This window comes from Protomyctophum bolini, assembly GCF_963924005.1.
Source record: "Protomyctophum bolini genome assembly, chromosome: 12".
NCBI classification, from domain to species: Eukaryota; Metazoa; Chordata; class Actinopteri; order Myctophiformes; family Myctophidae; genus Protomyctophum; species Protomyctophum bolini.
Genome location: NC_137873.1, coordinates 16418762 through 16444380, shown reverse-complemented (window position 1 = coordinate 16444380; position 25619 = coordinate 16418762). Strand labels below are relative to the sequence as shown.

General features: G+C 43.9%; 2 protein-coding genes across 2 annotated transcripts; one reads left to right on the top strand and one right to left on the bottom strand.

Annotated features, from left to right (window-relative positions):
* Window positions 1–3639: 3639 nt before the first annotated feature.
* On the top strand, window positions 3640–21561 carry cavin4a (caveolae associated protein 4a). Its single transcript, XM_080778240.1, has 5 exons — window positions 3640–4017; window positions 7543–7817; window positions 8585–8785; window positions 17358–17633; window positions 18519–21561. Exons 2-5 carry the CDS (start codon window positions 7614–7616, stop codon window positions 18804–18806), a joined length of 969 nt encoding a protein of 322 aa, XP_080634366.1. The 5' UTR covers window positions 3640–4017; window positions 7543–7613; the 3' UTR covers window positions 18807–21561.
* Window positions 21562–23955: 2394 nt separating this feature from the next.
* Window positions 23956–25328, bottom strand: LOC308325673 (acyl-CoA-binding protein-like). The gene has a single exon (XM_080778242.1). The coding sequence runs from the start codon at window positions 24675–24677 to the stop codon at window positions 24408–24410; it is 270 nt and encodes an 89-aa protein (XP_080634368.1). The 5' UTR covers window positions 24678–25328; the 3' UTR covers window positions 23956–24407.
* Window positions 25329–25619: the final 291 nt, after the last annotated feature.

The window sequence follows — 25619 nt, the reverse complement described above, 5'->3', positions numbered from 1 at the left end:
TAAACATAGTGTTACCTCCATACTTAGTGCCCTGGGTAACACTGTATACTTAAAGTTAAACATAGTGTTACCTGTTTAGTGCCCTGGGTAACACTGTATACTTAAAGTTAAACATAGTGTTACCTCCATACTTAGTGCACCCCTGGGTAACACTGTATACTTAAAGTTAAACATAGTGTTACCTCCATACTTAGTGCACCCCTGGGTAACACTGTATACTTAAAGTTAAACATAGTGTTACCTCCATACTTAGTGCACCCCTGGGTAACACTGTATACTTAAAGTTAAACATAGTGTTACCTCCATACTTAGTGCCCTGGGTAACACTGTATACTTAAAGTTAGACATAGTGTTACCTGTTTAGTGCCCTGGGTAACACTGTATACTTAAAGTTAAACATAGTGTTACCTCCATACTTAGTGCCCTGGGTAACACTGTATACTTAAAGTTAAACATAGTGTTACCTCCATACTTAGTGCACCCCTGGGTAACACCGTATACTTAAAGTTAAACATAGTGTTACCTCCATACTTAGTGCCCTGGGTAACACCGTATACTTAAAGTTAGACATAGTGTTACCTCCATACTTAGTGCACCCCTGGGTAACACCGTATACTCCATTACTAACAGAAACACCTTTTTGTTTTAACCAAGAAATATCACTTACCCTACCTTTAACCAAAAAGTCGACTCCCATCAGGAGAAGTTGAAAGTAAAAAAAACTATAATAATAAAAAAGTTAATGTCATCAAACGACAAAGTCTACTTCAACTTTTACTGACAGCAAATCGACTTGCAAAAATCACAAGTCATTAGTCGTTAATGCGCCTCACGTCTTTAAACAAACATTTAAATAAACATAAAAGTCCATAGACTTTAATGCCACATGACGTAAGTCTGAAAAGCCAGACGTTGGAGGGGATAGTGCCCCTCAAAAATATACATGAAGTTCTGCACAAATGTCACGCAAAGCCCTGCCAATTGGGATTGGACAAGCTTTGCATGGCGTTTGTGATCCTTGTAACAATATAAGCCACAGTACGCAACAATTACTCTGTATTCCCTCACTTTAACTTTGTGGATTCTTCTGTTGTCTGAAATGTTCCGGTGGACACTGCACCTGAAAGGATCTCCCAACTTTGAGTATAACGTTGCTTTGACAGTGAGGGACAAAGTGTACTATTTTGCAGGGGGCCTTAATAATGCCGATCAGATTGAGGTGCACGTCTTCAACACTGTATCTTTGTCATGGCTGAAGTTGCCCAAAGTGACAAGCGTTGGAGGAGAACGTCCCCTGGATGTTCCCCCCAGTCGCTCTGGCCATACAGCCGCGTTGATAGAGGCTACAGTCTACATCTGGGGAGGCTACAATTATCATCAAGGGGAGTGCTTCACCGATCTCCATGGATTTGATATCAACACCCACAAATGGTCGAAGCCTGAGATTTCTGGTACTGTACCAGAGGGGAGGTGGTACCACTCAGCCTGTGTCTTGGGGAAGGTCATGTATATTTCGGAAGGATACAACCAAGTGACTCGTAGATACACTAATGACATGTACAATTTGGACACCACCGCAATGGTCTGGACTTTAATTAACACCGGAGGCATACAGCCACCTGCTTTATCATTTCATTCTGCAACCATAATCGGAACAAAGATGTTTGTATTTGGGGGCATGTATCATGGCCTTCGTGATGTCTTGCACAACACCATCAGAGTGTTTGACACAAAGACCAACCTCTGGCTGAGCACGCCTTCCACACAGCTTCTCCCAGAAGGACGCTGCTGTCATTCAGCCTTTGCCTACAATGGAGAGCTGTACATATTTGGTGGCTGCGGCGACCTTGATGTGATGTTCAATGATATGTGGATATTCAGCCCAGAGTCCTTCTCTTGGAAGAAGGTTGAGCCAAATGGGAAAGGCCCATCTGGGACATTCTGGATGTGCTGTTGTGTGGTGGGAGATCGCACCATCCTCTTTGGAGGATACCATGGAGCCACACCTGCTGATGACCTGTACATCTTAGACTTTAGTCCTACTCTTAAGACGCTATCTAAGCTAGCAGTGATTCAGTACGGTCTGGAGAATCTGGAACTCCCACACGATATCAAGTGGGAACTGGCGGCCATGAGTGACAATGCAATAATAAATGAATGACCACAATGGAGATAATTGTGAAAACTGTTCGTAAAGTATGTCATCAATCAAATTGAAACTGTGACAGCAAATGTGATCACTTCCACAGTGTCCCTGTGTGGATGTCAAAGATATGGAAGAGAAAAGAGGATGGAAAAGGGTAAAAACAACAACATGTCCTACCAAAACATCTCCAGGAGGAATGTAAGCAGAAAGATGCCTTGCTCAAGGGAACAGACGGTTATGCAGAGAACCTCAGAAAACCAGAGGTGAAAACAGATGAACTGGCAGTGACAATTTAGGAATTTAGCAGAGAGACCAACGTGAGAGACCAACATGACTGAGAAGATAAAAATAACACCTGTACTATGGCACTTACGGGTGTGTAACTCTGAGAGTGTACAAATGGAACCAAATGCACCCTAACAGAACCAAATTGACCCTATTGTACACTCTCAGAGTTAAACGAACAGCGTGATCTCACTCCTGGACGATGCTTGGACTTTCTGCTTTCCCGGGGGAAAGTGAACAGGGCAGTGCCGCCTTTAACTAACACACACACACACACACACACACACACACACACACATTCCAATATAGTGCCCTCACAACAAGACAACTGTGATGATGTCCCAGCCTAAACTCTCCAATGTGTCACCGCTCTTTAGCAAGGCCGTTGAAGTACACTACAGGGCACGTGGGGTGCATACTTAGTTTAGACTAGTCATTGGTTAGACATGGGTTAAGGTTATAGGTTCAGGTGTGCTGCCCCGTGGGAGGTTAGGTTTAGGGTGAGGGTTTGAGATAGGTTGTAGTTGTAGGACTAATGACTGGTCTAACCAATGACTAGTCTAAACCAAAAAATGTCTAAACTAAGTACTGCACCCGGTCACGTACACCTCTGTGTGTGTGTGTGTCTGTCTGTCTGTCTGTCTGTCTGTCTGTCTGTCTGTCTGTCTGTCTGTCTGTCTGTCTGTCTGTCTGTCTGTCTGTCTGTCTGTCTGTCTGTCTGTATCTATCTATCTATCTATCTATCTATCTATCTATCTATCTATCTATCTATCTATCTATCTATCTATCTATCTATCTATCTATCTATCTATCTATCTATCTATCTATCTATCTATCTATCTATCTATCTATCTATCTATCACACTGACAGCAGCGTCTTTGTTAAACAGCTCTATATTTAAAAGCAGTCCAGGGGGTTTCCGTCGCCCCATCGCTGCTTTTTGCATCTTCCCAGAATGTCCCAGGATCATCTTACAAAGACTGAAGGGGGTATTTTTAGTCAATGGAGGCATCACAGCCGCACCCCTTTGAATCACCCCCTGTCAGACCCCCCAACCAACCACCGACCATACCCCGCCGCCCTGAATCCTGAACCTTAATTTAACCCGGAGAGCATATTAAACTGACCCATACAGGTTCATATTTTGCCCTGTAGGAGTGAGATTAACACTCCAGATTTATCTGTGCATGGGGGGGAGGGGGGCGCTGGGAACCGGACCCCCAGCAGTGATCTAAAAAGGAGTAACGAGGAGCCTCCCCTCCCCTCTGCTCTCCTGTCCCAGACCTGAGTTGGGTCACCGCAGTTTAGGGACGTTCACGCTCTCTTTCCCCGGTCTCTGAAAACTAACAACCTTCCTCCAGGCAACACAAAACTTCCAGGAAACTTTGGCTTGGGGCTTAAGAGTTAATTTGGGTTTTTCACCAAGGTTCTGAAACGGTCCACTGAAGTGCAAGAACTAAAGGACAGAGAGAGTTCTGTCATCAGGTTGGGACCACACATCCAGGCAACCACATCTCCAGGAACTTCTGGTTTTGGGCCTCAAGGCAAGCGGAAGGAACGTCCGAGAGGAAGAGAAAGCCAGCCGGTAGGCCTGTTGCATTTATTACACAATTGCAGAATTATCTGCGATAACTATTTTTTTCCCATTCATCCGTAGTAATTAATCTGTTGGAAGAATTGTACAAGCTCAGCTTGCTCAGCTCATGGTGTGTCACATTGTGAGCGCAACTATTATTGAAAGCTTTTGAAAGTATTCAAGGTAAGCTACTGTAGTAGCTCTATATTTTGATTGTAATCATTGGTATAGATATATATGTTCTGTAGCACATCTGTCTGTCACACATCTCGCCGTCTCTCCAGCTCTTTAATAACGAGAAAATAAATGTTCAGGTTTAATAGGATACCAATTTTACCAATCAGGAGAGAGAACTCCTAGTAAAATTATAAGTGCTGACACAAAGAAATTAGCAGACAAAATTGGAACATGTTAAAATTATGAAATGGGTTCTCTCTCCTGAATGGATGAAATCTGCCTCATTGCTCTCTCTCTCTCTCTCTCTCTCTCTCTCTCTCGCTCTTATATGTGGATTGATTTAATGTGGGGTCATGCCGAATTCCATAGTCGACATTGACTAACGACAACAATACTAATGGACATTACTGTGCACAATAGCCATGCAGTGGCAGTACATTTATGTAGAGATTATCCTACATTAGCCTTATAGTGACTGTGATATTACGTCTTTCATGTATTCCATAGACTGTACACTGTACACAGCCAAAGACCACACACACACGCCCTCCCAGGGAGGGCAAGTCATCGCATGTCAGTGGCCTTGTGGTTTGTGTGTCCACTCTGAGACTGGGAGGTTGGGTTCGATCCCCGTTTGGGTAGTCCGTACCATCCAAATACTTTAAAACTGGGACCCAATGCCTCCCTGCTTGGCTCTCAGTATCAAGGCTGGGATTGGGGGTAAGTCCCTGTGACTTACTAGCATCATATCCAGTGGATGCACTTGTCAAGCTGCCTCACGCTACAGACATTTGACATGAGGGGACACCCGCTGTCACGTGTGCAGGGCAAGGAGGGTAGGACCCAAGAGCAGACAGCAATAGGCAGAGGCAGAAGATCTCAAATATAATAGATTTATTCATCCACGAAGGAACAGAACACACCGAGACTTACAATAATACTCCGACAAGGAACTGACAGAACAGGGGAGTATATAAGGGCAGGGAAAAACAGGACACAGGTGAACACAACTGATAATCAACAATAGGATAGGCTAACAGGCAAACAGAACACAGGTGACTAGGGTTACACTAATACAGGGAGGTGAGACAAGGCAGGTGACATCAAACAAGGCAGACAGGAAACACAGGAACAAGACTACAAAATAAGAGTACACACTAAAACACACAAACTAGGAACAAGGAACACTAGAAAAACATAACATATGTCACGGACCGTGACAGTACCTCCCCCTTAAGGCATGGATTCCAGACATGCCTCAATATAGTCCAGAGCATCGAGCAGGGTGGGTGGTGGGGGTCTGGAGGAGGGCAAGAGGGGCAGACCAGGCGATGTCAGGGGGCCAGCCTGGATAATGGACAGAGGCGGGGGTAACGTCAGGGGGACGGCCTGGAACAGGGCTGAGAAGGTGATGTCCGGAGGTCGGCCTGGAGGCCGGGACGAGGGGGGGGCACCGTCCAGAGGTCGGCCTGGAGGCCGAGGCGAGGGGGGGGCACCGTCCGGAGGTCGGCCTGGAGGCCGAGGCGAGGGGGGGGCACCGTCCGGAGGTCGGCCTGGAGGCCGAGACGAGAAGGGGGTGCCGTCAGGAGGTCGGCCTGGAGGCCGAGGCGAGGCGGAGGACCTTGGAAGCGATACGGGAGGCAGGGCTGCAGGCACGGTAGGCCGGGCTGCAGGCATAGGAGCTGGGGCTACAGGCATAGGAGCCGGGGCTGCAGGCAGAGGAGCTGGGGCTACAGGCATAGGAGCCGGGGCTGCAGGCAGAGGAGCCGGGGCTGCAGGCTGAGGAGCCGGGGCTGCAGGCTGAGGAGCCAGGGCTGCAGGCTGAGGAACCGGGGCTGCAGGCTGAGAAGCCGGGGCTGCAGGCTGAGGAACCGGGGCTGCAGGCTGAGGAACCGGGGCTGCAGGCTGAGGAGCCAGGTCTGCAGGCTGAGGAACCGGGGCTGCAGGCTGAGGAGCCGGGGCTGCAGGCTGAGGAGCCGGGGCTGCAGGCTGAGGAACCGGGGCTGCAGGCTGAGGAGCCGGGGCTGCAGGCTGAGGAACCGGGGCTGCAGGCTGAGGAGCCGGGGCTGCAGGCGGGGCTGCAGGCGGAGTAGGCCGGGCTGCAGGCAGAGCTGCATGCACAGTAGGCAGGGCTGCACGCACAGTAGGCAGGGCTGCAGGCAGAGCTGCACGCACAGTAAGCAGGGCTGCAGACGGTACTGGAGGCAGAGGAAGTAGGGCTGCAGGCGGGACTGCAGGCAGAGGAAGTAGGGCTGCAGGCGGGACTGCAGGCAGAGGAAGAAGGGCTGCAGGCAGGGCTGCAGGCAGAGCTGCACGCACAGTAAGCAGGGCTGCAGACGGTACTGGAGGCAGAGGAAGTAGGGCTGCAGGCGGGACTGCAGGCAGAGGAGGCACTTGGGGGAAAATGGCTCCCCGACTCTCCCATCGGAAAAAACCCATAAACTGGGCAAAAACAGGATTCTGCCTCCAATATTTCTCCAGTTGAACAAGGAACTGAGTATCCTCATAAAAGACGTCCCTTGTTACACCAAAGTCCTTAGGTGCAAAAGGTAGGCTGGGCTGGTGGCTGTCGGTCATTGTGGACAGCCTTAGCAGCCTGGCAAAATCCAAAAATCCAAAAAAGCCAAAAAGCAAAAAACAAACCTATGTCCGCTGGGTCCAACTGGTCGGAGTATTCTGTCACGTGTGCAGGGCAAGGAGGGTAGGACCCAAGAGCAGACAGCAATAGGCAGAGGCAGAAGATCTCAAATATAATAGATTTATTCATCCACGAAGGAACAGAACACACCGAGACTTACAATAATACTCCGACAAGGAACTGACAGAACAGGGGAGTATATAAGGGCAGGGAAAAACAGGACACAGGTGAACACAACTGATAATCAACAATAGGATAGGCTAACAGGCAAACAGAACACAGGTGACTAGGGTTACACTAATACAGGGAGGTGAGACAAGGCAGGTGACATCAAACAAGGCAGACAGGAAACACAGGAACAAGACTACAAAATAAGAGTACACACTAAAACACACAAACTAGGAACAAGGAACACTAGAAAAACATAACATATGTCACGGACCGTGACACCCGCGACGTCGCATGCCAACGGCTTGATTTACCATTCTGTCTCCACAGCATTGAATGGCGCCGAGTCAACATTTATGACATGTTGCTTTGGAGCTCGTACTGTAGATCAGCTTCTATCTTTTTGATAATTTCTTGAAATTCCAGAGTACTTTTTAAAAGCAATTACTTAATTACTTACCAACAGAGCAACGTTCTCTTGTAGTCATATTTGATCAGGATTATAGATACTTTGACTCAAGTTCTGGGTTCTATCTCTCTATCTATTCTAGCCCTATAGCCAGCGGGCCATCTCCGAACTACAGCTCCTATAGAACTTACCTTTCGCCTTCGAACCAGTGCGATGGAGAAGCTGCGCATGGCGGCCGGCCTCCAGGAGAAGCTGGAGATCTCGGCGTTGGAGGACGGAGCGGGGAACCCCATCAGCGCGCTCACCATCATGTCGCTGCTGGAGCGCGTGGCGGGAATCATCGACAGTGTGCAGAGCAGTCAGCAGCGCATGGAGGAGCGCCAGCAAGACCTGGAGAACAACATCAAAAACATCCAGGCAAGCTTACTACAGTAACTAAGCAAACAACCAAAGCTAGAAACTAATGAACAATGAATGAATGAATGATTAAAGGGATACTTAACCCATTTTCAACTGTATCTTCATATAATTGGTATTATAACTTATAAGATGGTACTATTTCCGTTGTGATGTGTTGTGGATGGGCTATTTTCTCACCCTTTAACAAATCATGTTTCTGGATTGTCCAGAGTCCTCCTCTGAGACACAGAGTGAGTAGACTGAAATGGTGCCATCTTATAATGAGCATGTGTGAGGACCAATTATATGAAGATACTGAAAGAAACTGCATTGTATGTTTACAAAACTAACTACAGCTAGGTGCCTACCAATGATGTCATTGTTGGGGATTCCAAGCTAATAGAGCCTTTCTCTTACAGTCTTACTGGAAAGTTAGCACAATGGAATAGAAGCCATCGTTCTTATATTTTCAACGTGCATCAATTAAAAAGTTAAATGTTTGGTATTATTGTTAATGGCATTTAATGTTTGTGTTGGCACCATTTGTTTTACATCACCATTACATCACCTAATCAACATGAGTTAGACTTTAAAGATATTAGCGCCCCTCACTTCACACTGGTGTGATTTTTTTAACTCAAATCTTTGCTTCTGGGCGTCCCTGGAACAAAATATCTTGAGATGCATATTACGCTGGGGGTCCTCCTATCAGCACCACTGAGCAATATATTTTATTTGTATTTCTTTTCTATCGTGTCTTAATGTATTAACCCTTGCGTCTCCAGGGCGACGTGCTGAAGCTGGCCAAGGACCACGCGTCCACAGGCAGCACGGTGGACAAGCTGCTGCAGAAGACGCGCAAGGTGAGCGCCAACGTGAAGGAGGTGCGCGCACGCGTGGAGAGCCAGAACGTACGCGTCAAGAGGGTGGAGAGCACGCAGGACGAGCTGCTGACGCGAAACCGCTTCCGCGTGGTCATCTACCAGGTAACGTCCATGCAGGTTTAGACTGTCCTACTGTAGCTTAAAAAAGGTAGCTAGAGAGGTGAAAGACTCGCACACCACAAAACCATTTTTGATTTTATTTTATTCAAAAATAGCAGATCTACAAGCTCACCTGCTATTTTCCTGGCACAAAACATTTTCAGATGAGGCGTCGGCCTCCAAATACATCATCATTTTGGGGAACAAGCTGAGAACTACTGGTTTAGAATACATTTATAGAATCTGTCTCGGTCTCAGTGCCACCATGACACTGACGATGGTCTTATTATGACCTTAATGTGTGAGCATACTGATTTAAAAAAGAAAGAAAGAAAATTGTCTCTGTCTAAGGAGTGATCTTAAAAAATAAAATACGTATGTCATAAGTCTTTCACCTCTCTATCTACCATTAACCCTATACTGATGTCCCCCAGGGCCCTGTATTTGGCCTACTCCTTTTTACTTTATACATCAAATCTCTTTGTAGGCAATCTACAAGATTGCACATTGGCTACTTTGGCTGCTTCAAGGTTTTTACTCGGAACAGAAAGGAAACCGGAGAAACTGTCAGTAATGAATTCCCAGGCTAACTAGATGTGTGGGTGGTTTCAAAGACAAGCATTGTTACCGTTGATTGGTGCATGTCTCTAATATATGCTTTTCCACTGCGTGTGGGCCTCGCCTACATATAGTGAGAACAGAGAGACCTCATATAAGTAATTTCATTAAGCCGGGAGCAGCAGTGAGGTGGTTTATATTAGACTGTGTAGGGCATGCTGTTTATGGGCTCTTATCACCACCGCATAACGGCCCTTTACAGGATCTTCTCGTCCACACAGCCAGCAGCCTTTGATCCTAATTGAACAACGACATCACACAGGTTCAGCTGCATGCAGCGCTGGAAATTAATTTCAACCAAGTACCGATATAATAATCATTATTATAATTCAGTCAGATACCCACGAATAGATTGAGAACATTAATAACGCTTTAAAAAAATATATATATATGAGTTGAATTTGATCTTGGCGTTCAGGCTATACATTTAGATACATCTATAACTCAGCAAGTAACATTTACTTTACTTGAGTATTTGCATTTTTCCAGCTTCCCTTCATAACTCCAAGACAAAGCTATGGAGAGACAGGAATATAGACGTCCAATGCATTTTGCATCTTGCATGTAGCATGTAGCATGTAGCATGTAGCATGTACAAGCAAAATGTCCGGGAATTTATTTCGGTGGAACGTGTGAGCGGACATCATCGACTGCATTATTGTAACTTATGGAATATAAATATACTCAGGCATTTATGAGCCTATAAAGGCCATCCCAGAGTCAAAACCATGAAAATTATAGTTGCTTTAATGTCCGAATGCAATACATGTACGGAGAAACTGCTGCGCGGACGTGCTTACAGTAACATGGCATTACTGTAGTGTACACACACACGCATACACACACGTGTGTGTGTGTGTGTGTGTGTGTGTGTGTGTGTGTGTGTGTGTGTGTGTGTGTGTGTGTGTGTGTGTGTGTGTGTGTGTGTGTGTGTGTGTGTGTGTGTGTGTGTGTGTGTGCGCGTGCGAGCGTGCGCGCACACATACACACGCGCATGCATGCATGTGTCATTGCATGGTAACCGTCAGGTGGAAATCTTGTACGTCAAAAAACTTGGAATGGATCCAATGTCGTTTTTATTTAGTCACAAGCTCTTGTTAATACTTTTCATATTGGTTCAATATTTATAAAACTTATTCGTAACTGCTTTCAATCTGGCATCTCTAATTTGGGCATGTCATTATTGGCAAAAATTCTCATGGCAAAGATTTTTCACACCCCATGGGTTGCCCAAATTATTTGGGGGGGGGGGGGTCCCCCCAGATCATTAGCTTAATTGCAAGTGCAACATTGTTTTCTCGCTCAATAGTAAACAAACCGGGGACTTTTAACACCTTTTTAATACCTCTTAAATTAAATAATTAAATTAAATGAGGCTGTGTCAAAAATAATGAACGAACTATACTATGTATATAATTATATAAAAAAAGATGTCAAGCTTTCAAGATGTCAAAAACCTAAAAAAGAGACAACTCCTACAATTCCATGAGCCTGTCAAGGCGGCATTTCAAATATGATCATTTTGAGTATGAGAACCGCTGATAGAGGGCATTCATCTTTATGAAAAGAAAAGAAGGGGGAGAAAAGGATGAAATATGGACATGCAAGGTTTATGCCCAACAGCGATGATATACTATACAGTATACACAGTATATTATATATACTGATGGATGACTAACAGGATATTATATATTAATGACATCGTTATCATTAATGTGTTCATCACGTTAATGTTGCAGCTGGTAAAAGGTGGAGCTTATTTGTAATGACTTTGTGCTGCTGGGGAGCTTATAGTCTATAACACTATCCTTATTCATTAGTTGATGTATCATTTATATTAATAATCGAAATCTCCAAAGTAACTACAATGTGAGGTTGCAAAATAATTGCAGTGGAGTACATGTGCCTCTGAGATTATAGAGAATTCAAATGTGGAAATATTCAAGTGAGTATAGGCCTATTGAAGTTGTTTGTTTGTTTGTTTTTTGTTTGTTTACCAAGTAAAGTACTTAGTAAATGCATTTAGCCACTTAAACCCCGGCATTCATATTGTGGGAAATCTTTAGCAGAATTTTCATCTGAAGTTTTCCCCACAATAACAATCAGAAGACACACTAGTATAGAGCCCTGAGGTACTCCAGTCAACCATAAAGGGTTTGAGTGTGTTTTTTTTTCCTCTACACCAAATATCTAGTCAAACAGAGTCAGAGTGATGTGGTTCAGAGTTCTCAGAGGTATGAGGAGCTATGAAGCTAAATGTAATTTGTGAGCTCCACAGAGTACTGTGCTAAGGCATATGGTAGGCAGACATCCTAGTGTACAGTATCTCTCCACATCAACAGCACTATTCATTATAGTGTACACTACAGTATAGTGTATCTCTCCACATCAACAGCACTATTCATTCACTCAGTGTAATTGGAAGCATGCTGTGTGTTTAAACTACTTCCAGCCTTCGAGGAGCAGTAAACACACTGCACTGCTGTGTGGAGCCAGCTGTCTGTCTCCATGAGAGAGAGAGAGAGAGAGAGAGAGAGAGAGTGAGAGAGAGAGAGAGAGAGACACACACACACACAGACAGACAGACAGACAGACAGACAGACAGACAGACAGACAGACAGACAGACAGACAGACAGAGGTTAATAGCATCCTTTCCTCTGAAGCCATTGGGGACACGATAAACTGCTGTCAGGAAATCAGGTTCCTGTGCGTGCGTGTGTGCATGTAGTTGGGGATAATAGAAAGACAGGGCTGTGGGGGATGCTGTCAATCATCCTGACCTGGTTCTAAAACCGCCTCCCAATGCAGTTTAGAGAGGATAAGGTCAAGTCATCACATTTTAGTTTTGTCACTGGTGGGGACTTACAAACTGTTACTGTTCAGGAAATGGAACAACAAATCACCTGTGTTCCAAATAGATCTTAACCATACACAAGATGCTCCCCCCCCCCCCCCCCCCCCAGAGAGACAAATCAGGAGAAAATTTGTTTTGTAATCGACCTTTCTCTGTCTGTAATTACAACCGACTTTGTTTTTAGTACAATGTTCACCTAGTAGCGAAACGTGGGATGGCCTGTCTTCCTAAATTACGCTTCTTTGGACAGGCGGCGGTGGCTCAGGGGTAGAGTTGCCGGATGGTAACCGCAAGGTTGCCAGTTCGAACCCGGACTCCCCCAGTGTCATTGTCGAAGTATCCTTGAGCAAGACACTGAACCCCTAATTGCTCCTGATGTGCAGGTTGGTGCCTTGCATGGTTTCCGCCGACATCAGTGTATGAATGTGTGTGTGAATGGGTGAATGTAATGCACAATCTATGTAAAGCGCCTTGGATAAAGGTGCTATATAAATGCACCATTTACCATTCACCATTTTGATGAATGGAGTCACAACATTCATTTTTTGATTTCAGATTTATTTTTGGGATTTTTTGCCTTTATTGACAGGACAGTATAGGCTGACAGGAAATGGGGAGTGACACACAGCAAAGGTCGTCGGGATTGGGATTCGGGAACCCGCTACATGCTGTCATCAGGCTGCATGGCCGCCTAGGTGCATGGACCGCTGGGCCAGTCACAACATTCTTGCATGGGCTAAATGTGTATATCTGGCATCTCAAATACAGCACGCAAACAGAGGCAAGTGTATTTGTAACACACTTTAACAATTCAAAGTGCTTCACTGAAGCCTTCAAATCTAGAGCAATGCTCACCACGTTGAGGCCATTTATAGTGTTAAACACTGCTCTGACACAGTACACTGCTGGAGCAATGGTGTGCCTGTGGCCCCTATAGGGTCTCATATACAGGACCTATGGGGGCCACTGGCCATTACTTTGACTATTGTCATCATGCCAGTCCCCTGAACAGTGTTTGTGATGTCCACGGTCTGCAGTCTGGTCGACCCATAGGGTATTTTAATATATGCCGAGTGCCCCATTAAATGGGACATTCTGCATAATGAGTATTTTTTACTTTTGCTACTATTTTGATGCCAATACTTTTGTAATTGTCAAATTGTGAATACAGGCGTACAGTACTTCTTCCCCCTCGGAGGCTGACAGCGAGGGAGCGAGCAGAGACAGCGTTTAGTGTAGGGTTTCATAATTTCCACATTGACGGATGTGTGCTCCTGGTTATTCTGAGGGGCTGCGCCTCGCTCCGACATTCATGGCCTAATATAGACTCATCTCATGCTGCAGGCAGTGGCAGCTTTGCAGCCATGCAACCCTGCAAAACATGCAATACCACACAACGATAGTCCCACACACCCATTGATTGTTTCAATGTACAGATCATTTTTTGATGTGTTTTTTTTGTGGCTTTCGCCTTTATTTTATATTTTTTATAGAGGGACAGACGGTAGGCTGACAGGAAATGGGGGAGAGAGATGGGGAGTGACATGCTCCCACAGTAAAGGCCGTCGGGATCGGGAGTCGAACCCGCGGCACACTACCAGACTAGGTGCTACCGGCCAAGGTGCCTGGACAAGGTTACCTGTGTTCCCAGTTTAGTGAGGCACACGGTCTCTCTGCATTCTATGTATGTTTACCTCGCTTTTTGTAATTCGCTCTCGATGAGAGCGTCCACTAAATGCCTAAATTGTGTAAGCTGTTGAGTCAGAATCAGATTCATTGTCACATCACAGGTGCGCAAATCAGTTGGTGAAATTCGTTTTTGTGCAGGCTCCATCATTTTTGTAGTTTGCAGGAAAGAAAGAGGAAAGGTGGGCAGAAAGCAAAGAGAATCTAATACATTATGTATTGTATATACACGTATAGTATAAAAAAGCAGCAGTTATGTACAGTACATGAGGTTAGACATGCGTTACTAAAGAGTGCCAATGCGTCGCTAGGGCCACATAGCAAGCAGGAGTGTACCATACCTGAGAACATCTTAGTTGTTAGCTTAGATTAATTACAGTTTAACCGCTCGAACCCCAGCATTCGTATTCTGGGCAAAACCTTAGCCAACCTTGCTGATCGACAAGGTCAGTTTGCAGCACGTTGTGAGCTTCTAGATTGGCTATTTTTGGCGGTCCAAATACATTTGTAACTCAAGTTGGTTTCTCTAAGAATAGAGGTTTAAAGTGATTCATAACAGACCACCACAGTCCATTATACACTGGGTGTTAACAGGAAATAGATAAATCACTTATTTTGCAAGCAGAGGAAGGAGAAGTGGCTTCTGTTGACCAAAAAGGACATTGGAGGACAAAGCTTAGTTTTTGCTCCAATGTGACAGAACAGCAGGGGAGCTAGGGGACACACGGGCACCACAGGGGTCTCCGGCCAGATGCCACCATGTGGGCTGACCCCCCCCCCCCACCACCCTGTACTTCAAATGTACGTTCATTAGAGTGGAAGTAACCAGCCTTCCCTCATGATGTTCTGTGCCGCTTTTAGGTCTGACATTAGCCACTTCAATCCTAGCAGCGTATATACTGTATACAGATTCTGGGGGCGCACATCTGGCAATAATAGATGATCTACAAGCTATAAACCTGATTTCGGTAAACAGATTTGGTGTAGTGGGGAGTCTGGGGACCCCCGGTCAACTAAGTATAAAGGGACCTTACATGGTTAAATCAGTGATTTTTGTTTTGTCAATTTGTCATTACACTTTGTATAAAATGATTGATTTCATCTTTAAGTATAGCCATGTAATAAGTGAGCCTGGTCGCCAGAGATGTCACGAATGTTTCTGCAAAGCACACAAAGCGTTGCATTTCTTTAATCCCAACAATGCAGAAACGTACAATGGTAAAGTTTCTCCTATATATTGGGTGGCAGCCTGATAATGAACAGAGAGGAGGTCATTATTGAGAAAGAAAAGTTCCTCTGGCTGATTCACGACCCTGTCTGAATAATAACCCCCTCACTGTGCATTACCCTCAACTGAACTGAAGCCCACTTTAAAATGTCTTAGGGACACATCTCGCTCTTCCATAAAGTTTGCTGACCTCCTCCTCCTCTGCCTGCGTTTCCTCGCTCGCTCAGTGAGACGTTTCAGACTGATCTTTTTGTCAACGTGTCACGCTCTGGGCCATTTCCCCACTCAAAGGCTCTGAATAAGAACCTTGAGCGGCACCCCGTTCCCTGCTGGTGTAATTATGGTGTCATTCAGAAAGCCTTTCTGATGACTCCTGCTTTTGATTAATGAGCGTGCTCCTCGCCAATGGCCAGGGTTTAATTAGAATGAATTGGCTTTGGAAACCAAAGTCACCTGCGGGACGTGGCAGGTGACTGTGGGCGTGTGCCCGTTGAGTGAGGGGAAAGGATTTTTGGCGAGGTGCAGAGCAAGTATCTTTTGTTGAAACAAAAGCACATGTGAAGCCTAAGTTATACGCCGTAGTATGATGGTGTAGTTTGCCAAAAAGATCAGATTTTGAAGTTGACTTTTTCTTTTATGCTTCTGTGTGTTATTAACAGCATTAAGTTGCTATATCATTAAGTTGCTATATCATTAAGTTGCTATATCAGTGCTGCTCAAACGTTTTCATGGCAAGGACCCCCACAATTATATGTATTTGTTCCAGGGAACCCCAGAAGCAAAGATTTTGGTTTAAAATGTTCACGGTAAAAAAAAAAACTCTATTAAACCAATATTTTATTACATAACATTTATGTTTGAATGGGAAGCTGAAAAAGCCTTTGTTGATGATGAAGGCTGCTGATACAATCAGTGTTTTCTGGGGAAACTTTCAAAAAGATTTTATTTTTTTCCCCTTTTTTGTCTGCATCTGCATGAACTGTCACTGTATAACTAAACCCTACTGGAAACTTGTACTGCAATACCGGTTCCGTTATTGGTCGATTTGACCATGCAAGTAAAAATCTGTAATCAGATATCAGACAGAATTTTAATATTGCACATTCGCACAACTTAATTAGTTATGAATCCTTTCCGTGAAATGAGGGTATTTGTACCTGCAGGCCCTGTGCCTCATACATACTGAATATAAAGTAAGAGGATCCTGTTCTATCTTATGCATTAGGATGTTCTTACTGTATCAACTCCCAGTAGTGAACTGTATAAATAGCTCCAACTGATGCCCACGGTCTCACATGTATTCACAAGCAGGAAGCTGGATGGAATATCACATGTCTAGCACAGGGGTTCCTGAACCTTTCCCCGCACGCCAAGGGCCCCCGAATAGCCAGCTCAGCTCAGCTTGTCAAAAGACAATATATAGTGTTCAAAGTTAAGAGCCGATGTTCATAGCAGAAATAGTCCATACAACACCATTTCCACTTATTATCCACTTAAGAAGAATGTTATATACTGTAGCAGCCTGAAAATAGATCTTATGAATAGATCTATAAGCTACACAAACACAAAGACATTTGGTCAACGTGTCGTGAGCTTATAGATCTGCAATTTTCGGCAAAGAGATGTTGAATATTGTGGAAACGTACATATATTCTTGACACATATTTCAGACATGTTTTTGTTTTGTTTTGCTTTGTTTTAATCTTGATGATTATATAATATTTTGTAACTAAGTTGGTAACTATGCAGGAGGTTGTGAAATATGAGAAAATCTGCCCCACATATTTTGCAATGTTTTTGAAAACTGCAATGAATTATGTGATTGTATAATCACGTTTTTTTGGAGGGTCTAGATAATTAATTTAACTGAAATTCATTGCTATAGTTTAGTAACAAGAGTCTCCCTGTCTCTCCAGCTCTTTAGTAAACCAAAAATATACTTTCAGTTTGGGATACCAATTTTATCCAATATGGAGAGAGAAACGGATGAATTAAAATGATGACAAAATATATATATATATATATATATATATATAATAAAAAACAATAGCAGAACTGGAACATTATATATAGTATATTAGATCATGTAAGATCTGATTGGATGAAACTGAAAAGGAAAGGCAATGATCTGCTATTCAGTATTCATATAGTGTATAGAAGTTAAACTTGAGTGTCCTTTGTCTCGCAGGGCGACGCGCAGATCCCCTCCGTGACCGTCAACAAGGTGCCTAAAGGCGTGGGCCTGGATGGCGTGGAGGTGGAGGCCGACACCTACGCCGCCCCTCCCGACCTCTCCTCGGACGAGGAGTACCTGACCGTGGAGGAGCCGGACGCCACGCGCGGCGCCCGCATGAAGAAGTCCATGATGAAGTCAACCGAGGGCCTGAGGTCCGCCTTCTCCAAGGAGAACATGGCCAAGACCCGGGGCAACTTGGGGAACAAGATGCACAACCTGGGAGAGAAGGTGCACATGTCTGTTATATTTAAGCAATATTACACGAGAGGGTGTGCGTTACTGTCATTAATGGCATGCATGCGTTGCTGCAAGAACGACCCGAAGCGAGTTCCGTAAGCAGCACAGAAGTGCCATTAATGACAGTAACGCACACCCTCGATGTAATATTGCGATTATACAGTTAGCCAAAAAAAATCGCCATTTTTGAATTACAGATGAAGCCACTACGACCACAAATGTCCCAAGAAACTAGCTAGCCTAGCCACCGAGTCTGCTGCGAGAACAACACGGCTGGTGTTCCATGATGCTGGTTTGAAGCTCGGCTAGATCAAGGCTGTTTCAACCAATCATTGCTTCCTCGAAACAACCTGTTGTATAATAGATTGTTGTCAGCTGGAAACCTCACTTGACCAAAACTGTTACTTTTCAGGATTCAAATTCTAAAGTAGCAAAAATAGCATTGTATCACAATGCTATTTTAGATGTTGTTTAGACCGGTGGTTCTCAAAGTGCTCCCAGTGGATCCCTATACATTTAGCTAATATAGAATCACAATAAGGTTTTCAGCTATTCAAAGATCAATCTACAACCTCACAACATGTTGTGAACTTTTGAAATATATATTATATATATTTTTGTAATCATTTAGAAACGATTCAACCCAAATATTCTTTTATCGAGGACCCTGGCACAGAATCTTTACAGATACATATCAATTTGGGGGTCCTTGGCAAACCACTGGTTTAGATAGATGCTAGGTTCATTGTTATGTGACTATTTAGTATTTACCGTGTTGTTTATTGCCTAGAGTTGCTGATGCTGACATGCCTGACTCTGCTTATGCTGATGTCACACGTGTAAAAAACGTCCGCTAAAATGTCTCAAAATTGTAAGGTGGTGCCACCGGAGAAGAGGGAGAAGATGCACGCGGCAGGCGCCAGGCTGAAGGAGAACATAGCGAAGCACGCTCCCACCAAGGAGACCTTCCACATCAAGCTGAAGAAGGAGCGCACTGTCGCCGAGGGCCAGGAGGGCGCCGAGGGCCTGGACGGCCCCGAGGAGGAGGGCGGGGCCAAGGGGAGGAAGAGCCCCGCCGTGGCCAACACCGAGGTGGCAGAGAGGGAGGGCCCCGTGGAGGAGGCAGGAGCCACCCGGATAGCAGAGGAGGAAGGAAAGGAGTAAAGGAGGTATTGGGGAGGGAAGGCGGAAAAGTCGGGAGGACACGGCCCAGTGAGAGATCTGAAGAGTGTTTGGATGAGAGAGCTTGTAATGCCCGGGATGAAGAGAGAGCTAGAGAGAGAGAGAGAGAGAGAGAGAGAGAAAGAGTGGGGGGTGTCTGTGATTGGTCAACATCAACGATGGCCATTTTTACTTTTACAGACAAAATGTGTTCAAATGGAACATAACGACACTGAGCCTTTACATCACCTGTCTGATTGCGTCACGGATGTGACGGCTTGTGAGTTTGTAATTCTGCACATTTTCAGCATATGACACATAAATTAGGTATTATATGTTACAGACGGATGTGTGAGTTACATGGACTGACATTAGAGGATGTTCAAAGTTTCAACTTTGGATTTTCAGTGCTTAGAACTGGTACTCAAACAAACACACAACATGAAAAACAAACTTACAGAACAATCCATGCGAAACTAAGGAAAGTCTAAGACTTCACAAAGAACGACAATGAAGACTTTGCACAATCAACAGGCTCGCCTTTCGGACCCCAAGTCCTCCTAACTACTGAAACGTGATTGTAAAGGGTTTACTTATTAGTGAATAAAGATTGTAAGTAAGCTGCTCGGATTTGTTTGCACAAGGTGGCCAGAGGCAATACAGCCATTTTGACATGAAATAGTTTGGTAAACACCATCTGTTCTGTGAAAAAGGTCTGTTCAGCATGAGATACAAGAAGAGACAAATGGTGTGAAAAGAGAATAAACAGGAAAGGAAACGCTACTGAATGTACTGTAATGAAATCAACTAAAGCGATGGCAATTTATAATGGGATCTGCATGTACTGTATATGATATCGATCTTAGATCGAATGTATAATGTTGTACATAATGGAACATTACAGCAAAATTTCACTTTGGCAGATTTTTGGGTTGTGTAGTTACTTTAAAATATTGGTGGGTTATTTTCAAATCTCTGCTGATTAGAAATGGATATTCAAAAATGTCCGCATTGATTTACACACTGTAGCACAGTATTAAAGTCACACATTTAACAAACGCAAGCGGATTCTGACAATATATAATTATATAATATTTGAAGACACGGATCAGATCTTTCAAATTGTCAAATCAACATGAGGCATTTGTATTAAATTATATTTACTGTAATACAGTATGCTGTGTCAACTTACACAGTGCTATCCATTTCTAATAAAGTTACATAAGATAACAACACTACTCAAACTTCTACCAAAGTCTAAATTTACTTTTAAACAAACAAAATTTTCATTTTGGTCAGCACCACAGACCTCAGCTGGTATCTGAGATGTCTGATAGAAAAAGAGAAAATAATTCAAAGGTAGAATGAAATAGTAGTCATTCAAATGTGCTCACAGACAGACTGGGTTCTGTAGTCTAATATGAGAGAGAGGAGATGGTGTTAAGGGGATTCTTCTAATGAGTGGTGCTATAGCCTTGGTATAATTAGCGTAGTTAATGATCATGTTTAATGAAGCGTGGTTAATGGCACATGCTTAGTGGCAGAACAAAAGGATTTGCATGTGCTTTCCCTTTTGGTAGCAGCTTTTTAATAATTGTATCAAAGTTTGAGTGGGTATATGCAAGGCTTATTTCAGCCTGAATGCACAGTAGAAATCTTAATCTGCACAGTAGAAATCTGAATCGGAGAGTACGCAAATGTATACATGAAATTGACCCATAAGGGTCCATTTGGTTACATTTGAACACTCTTAAATGTACAAATGAATTAATACTAAGGATTTACTGTGTGTGTGTGTGTGCCGTGATAGTATGCGTATGTGTGTGAAATAAATATTATAGACACTAGTGCGACCGTGAGATTATCTATTATATCGTCACGGTTGGACAGAAACCTTGGATCTCCATAATTCTATTGTATTTATGTATTCATGTTTTTCCTGTAATTTAATGCCCTGCTTTGTACTTAGTACTTATATAATATAGCTACTACCGTAAGTACAGTCGCAGTAGCAAAATAGTTTGGATTTGTGTTGATGAAAAGTAACAATTGAATCCATTGGAACACATTTGAACACATATTATTTGTTCCTGAAAATTAACAATTTTGGACATACAAGGTTTCCATGCGACAGCAACGATATGCTCTTTTTTTTCTCCTCCAAAAAGCATATACGTAGGATTCATGAGCATCTAGGTTGTGTTGGACATAAGATTAATGCGTTTTGAAACTACTCCTATATAATGCGATATTCTGTACCGTACTGTATGTGCCCTTTGCTGCTTAAAAGTTCATAGATATTTATTTTTTCAGTTCCCCCCCCCCCGTTGGTACGGTTCACAGCCGCTCAGACCTTTTGCAGAGGTAAAGTGTATTACAGGCAATCTTCACAGTAATGTGACTATAGGTCTCGGCCCTGAGAGAAGCACTGTTATCCAATACAACAACTGAACCGTGGTTATTGGACGCTGTTTGGTAATACATTCTGTATTGACACTAATACAGGAATATGTAATGTACATACATTGTGTTGTGCATGTAAATGCAGACATGAGATTGTAGCTTGCAAGGAAAAGCTGTTGTTTTTTGGGGGGTGAAATGTGCGATTCTGAACTGCATAATATGCTTTAGGCCCAGAACAATTAAATATGTGCTTGAAGTTTTAATTTAGTGTTTTAAGCTCATCTATTTGGCATGTATAAGCAGATATTAATCATGTGTTTTTTGATAATAAATAATAAAGGTCTTTTGAATTCTTTATTAAATCTATTACGGTAACTATTATTGTGTGTGTGTGTGTGTGTGTGTGTGTGTGTGTGTGTGTGTGTGTGTGTGTGTGTGTGTGTGTGCGTGTGTGTGCGTGTGCGTGCGTGCGTGTGTGCGTGCGAACAAAAGGTCATCCAAAAGAGTCCACTAGAAAAAATAATTAAAGCTCAGAGTTCAAACACGTACAGAGATGATTATTATTAATGATTATTACCTGAATAGGATCACAGGGGGGCCACATTTGCATATTCATCCCAGCATACTAAAGGAGGGCAAAGATAGAGGAGCACCATAAAGCTTCTATAGGGAGAGAGAAATGCTTCACATGTGGGCCTACATTATTGAACAGAGATTATTATTTCTTACCCGGCTTCTTCTTTTAACCACACAAAGGGGAACGTGGAAGGACTTTAATTTAAGTCAGTGTACTTAAATGGACTTGAAAGGGTCCATTTGTACAACCTCAGAGTGAGACGAACACCCAGGATTCTACAGTTTTAAGGTGCGTCGGTGACCTCCTCGTCACACAGTGTGCCTTTAATACCAGCATGTCATCCCATTATGGACACATATTGTCATCTTCAGATGGACATTAACGTAAAGAGAAACGCAGACGTAGACCGACACCACCGAGTCACCTGACTGACTCAGCATACTGTCCTGCTCTGTCTAACATCAATTAAATGTCATCTCAATCAATCAATCTCACTCTCACTCTCTCTGCCTCTCCCTCTTTGTGGTAAATCTATATAGTGACACACACACACAGACACATGCACAGACACGCACGCACTCACACACGCACGCACGCAGCAGCCAGTTACAACGTGCATGGACGGCAAAGCATCGTCACATACAGTACAGCTGACATGTTGGACACAGGGCAGCAGACATAAATCATGGATAAAGGCAACAACGCCTCCTCCAAATTGAGTGGCTTCCTGTAATGGCTGAAACTGAGCAGTACCTCGCTAACTGCTTGGCTTTCCTTTTGGAAAGGCCGGCCATTTGTAAGCCTCTCACAACCAACTTATACACATGCCCGCCTAGGCTGCCAAAGATAAAAACTAAAAGTTTACATCTGTAGCCTAGCTGTGAGATGGTCTGTACTAGCTGCTGATACTTCAGCACTTTGGTTAGTAAGGCTTCTTCCAGGCTATAGTCAAAGGTACAGCCGACCTCGAGAATGAACACCTCTCTATGGTTTTCATTTACAACAATGACATCAGGGGTGTTATGCTGAAATGTTAGAGAACACAGAATCATCATTACACAGGTTAAACATCTTTGGCTTCACAGTAGAGTGCTTATAAAGCATATGTGGAGGACCTGAAAATGGAAGAGATGTCTTTCGATATCAAATCCACTATTCTGTCATGCCTACTTATGTAGAGGCCCCTGTAAACATGGCAACCATTTAAGATGTGGGACATGGTTTCAGCTATTTGTTCATGGCCATGATGAATACAGTGAGGAGTATGATTGCCTGGAAACCAGATGGAGAGATTAAGTTTAGAAGGTAGAACCTGTAATCTCGCTTTCAAAGTAAAAACAACAATGCATCATCAATGGCAACATTCTTTAACACAGTGAGAGACAGAATGGTCTGCAGCAGGAAGACATGGAGTCTTTCCTTGTAATCTCAACTCAGTCCAATGTTGTCGCTGCCTTTGTTGTTATGCCCATAGGAGGCGACCTCGGGCATTAGTCAGTGGAAGTTGATGCTCCGTTCCACACAGTCATAGTTGCTCTGACAGAGATACTGGGGTCAGATATAACATTCTCTGAGGCAGCCAGCCACCGCCTCAGAGTTAGACCCTACCCACTCCAGGGTAATGTCAGCCCAGCAGCACATGTCATTTAGGTCTGGCCAGTCCGACCACACACCAAAGCCATGAGAACGACTGTCCAGCTTTCCATTGCAATTGCATTCCAATTGCACATAACAGCAGATATCAGGATGCTATCAGCTGCTTCTCCACAGATGAAGGGCTCCTGTCACACCGCTGACGCTGACGGGATCCCATCATCCCGATGACCTTTTCAGCGTGCAGGGATGGCAGTTTAGCCCCCCTATGCCCCCTCCAGACTGACTTAAGCAATATTACACGAGAGGGGGTGGTTTAACGGTCTGATGGTGTGGACAGATTGGTCCACACCACAGGGCGAGTTCCGAAAGCAACGCAACCAATCAGATTGCTTCCTCGAAACGACCTGTTGTATAATTCTCTGTAAACAGTGCATTAGCCCCCCCTCTAAATAAGTCAGCATCCCCATAGTACAATTTTGGCTGCGTGTCATTCCCCATCTCTCGCTCCCCCCAGTTCCTGTCAGCTTACTGTACACTGTATTAAATAAAAAAGCTATTAAATAAAAAATCCCCCAAAATTATATCCTTACATTTGGACTCATTGAGCAGCTATATGTGCTCCACCTGTGTGCAGTAACTTTCATGTTGCTGAGAATTTTTTACATTTAATGTTTTACAATGTGTGATTTATTGTTTTTGTCATATTCTTAGTTTCAATATTTAGTATTTTATTATATTTTAATCGATTTCGATCAGGGCGCATTGTATGCATTGCTATCAGAACCTGCACAGAGACCCGGGCCTCTAGTCTCCGTAACCGGACTTAAGTTACATTCTGTACTTGGAAGGTGTTTCTGTCATCACCAAAAATAGCCGATCTACAAAATCACAACGCGTTGTAGACAGTGTCGTAAAGTAACTAGTTACTATTTTCATGAGTGTTTATTTATAATGGTAGACTAGCTGGGTTGGGATCGAGTTTCTTTGCTTCTGATCCGGTCTGGATCTAGATAATGGTTCAAAGTGGTTTACGCTCCATATTTGCCCTTCATCTCTTCCACCAAGGCGATGTACTCCTTCATGGCGTCCTCTTGGCTCTTTCCTTTCTGCGTCTGCCAGGCGTCCCACTTGGCCTTGCCAGTGAAGTCCAGCATGCCGGGGCGCACCGTGTTAACATCTCCCACTGTGGCCTGTTTGAACGCAGCATAGATCCTCAGTCTCTCCTCGTCAGCCGGCTGAGTCTTCAGCTGCTTCACGTCATCGGCTGCCGTGTCAAACCTAGCCTTAGTGTCGGCCATGATAACTGATCCTTAAGAGTTAACTTAGTCTACTATTCAGAAGACAGAACACTGGAAGCTTTTTAGGGGTCCACTAATCAAAAGACGGTGTTCAGGTCTCTCGGTTGTCTGTCTAATACTGGTCTCGCGTCTTCTGTGGCTCTGATCTCACAAATTAATAAACATGGAGTGAACACTGGAGCTAGACGGATGGCAGTATTTATTCCACACACTTCTGCCGCACGGAGACGTCATGTGTCGTCATCACATGCGGTTCAGAACATGACCTTAGAATATGACCTTAAAACAGGGATTCTCTAATATCTAAGGAATATCTAAATGGGGGTGTGAGAGGGAGGATGACTGATTTAAGCAGTAACACCTGGCCTGAGTCAAACTAGAACTGGAGAGCTGGGTGTGGCTGCGCACCTGTTGTGCATGGACGTGATCAAGGCACAACAGGTTAAATCAGTCATCTCCACAAACACTGGAAAGAGAGCCTCTGTCCGGACAGTGGAGAGCCATCCGCTCTCCTGTGTAAACTATTATTGTGATGCTTTCAAATTGTTATTCCCTTGACTTGGAGGAATAAAGCGACAAACTTAAGGAAGCTGCCTTGTCTTGTGTCGTTCCTTACCCTGGGTAGTGACGAGTCGGTCACAGGGGGAAATTATTAATATCCAGTCAGGGGTGAAGTGTAATAGGATGATTCAGAATAACAGCATTCAGAGTATCAGCATTTACAGTAACAGAGCTCAGAACACTCCTGATCCACAATTATGGAGGCATAGCAGTGGAGGCCATGTTCTGGTGCCATTGTTCCAGAACCCATTGAACCCGAATCATGACCACAAAACATTTGATTCTGTAAACCATAATAATAATGAAAACATTTAATTATATGATAATTAATTTTTTTGCAGTTTTTATTTTTTTATATATCTTTTTGAGGGGCGCTAGCCC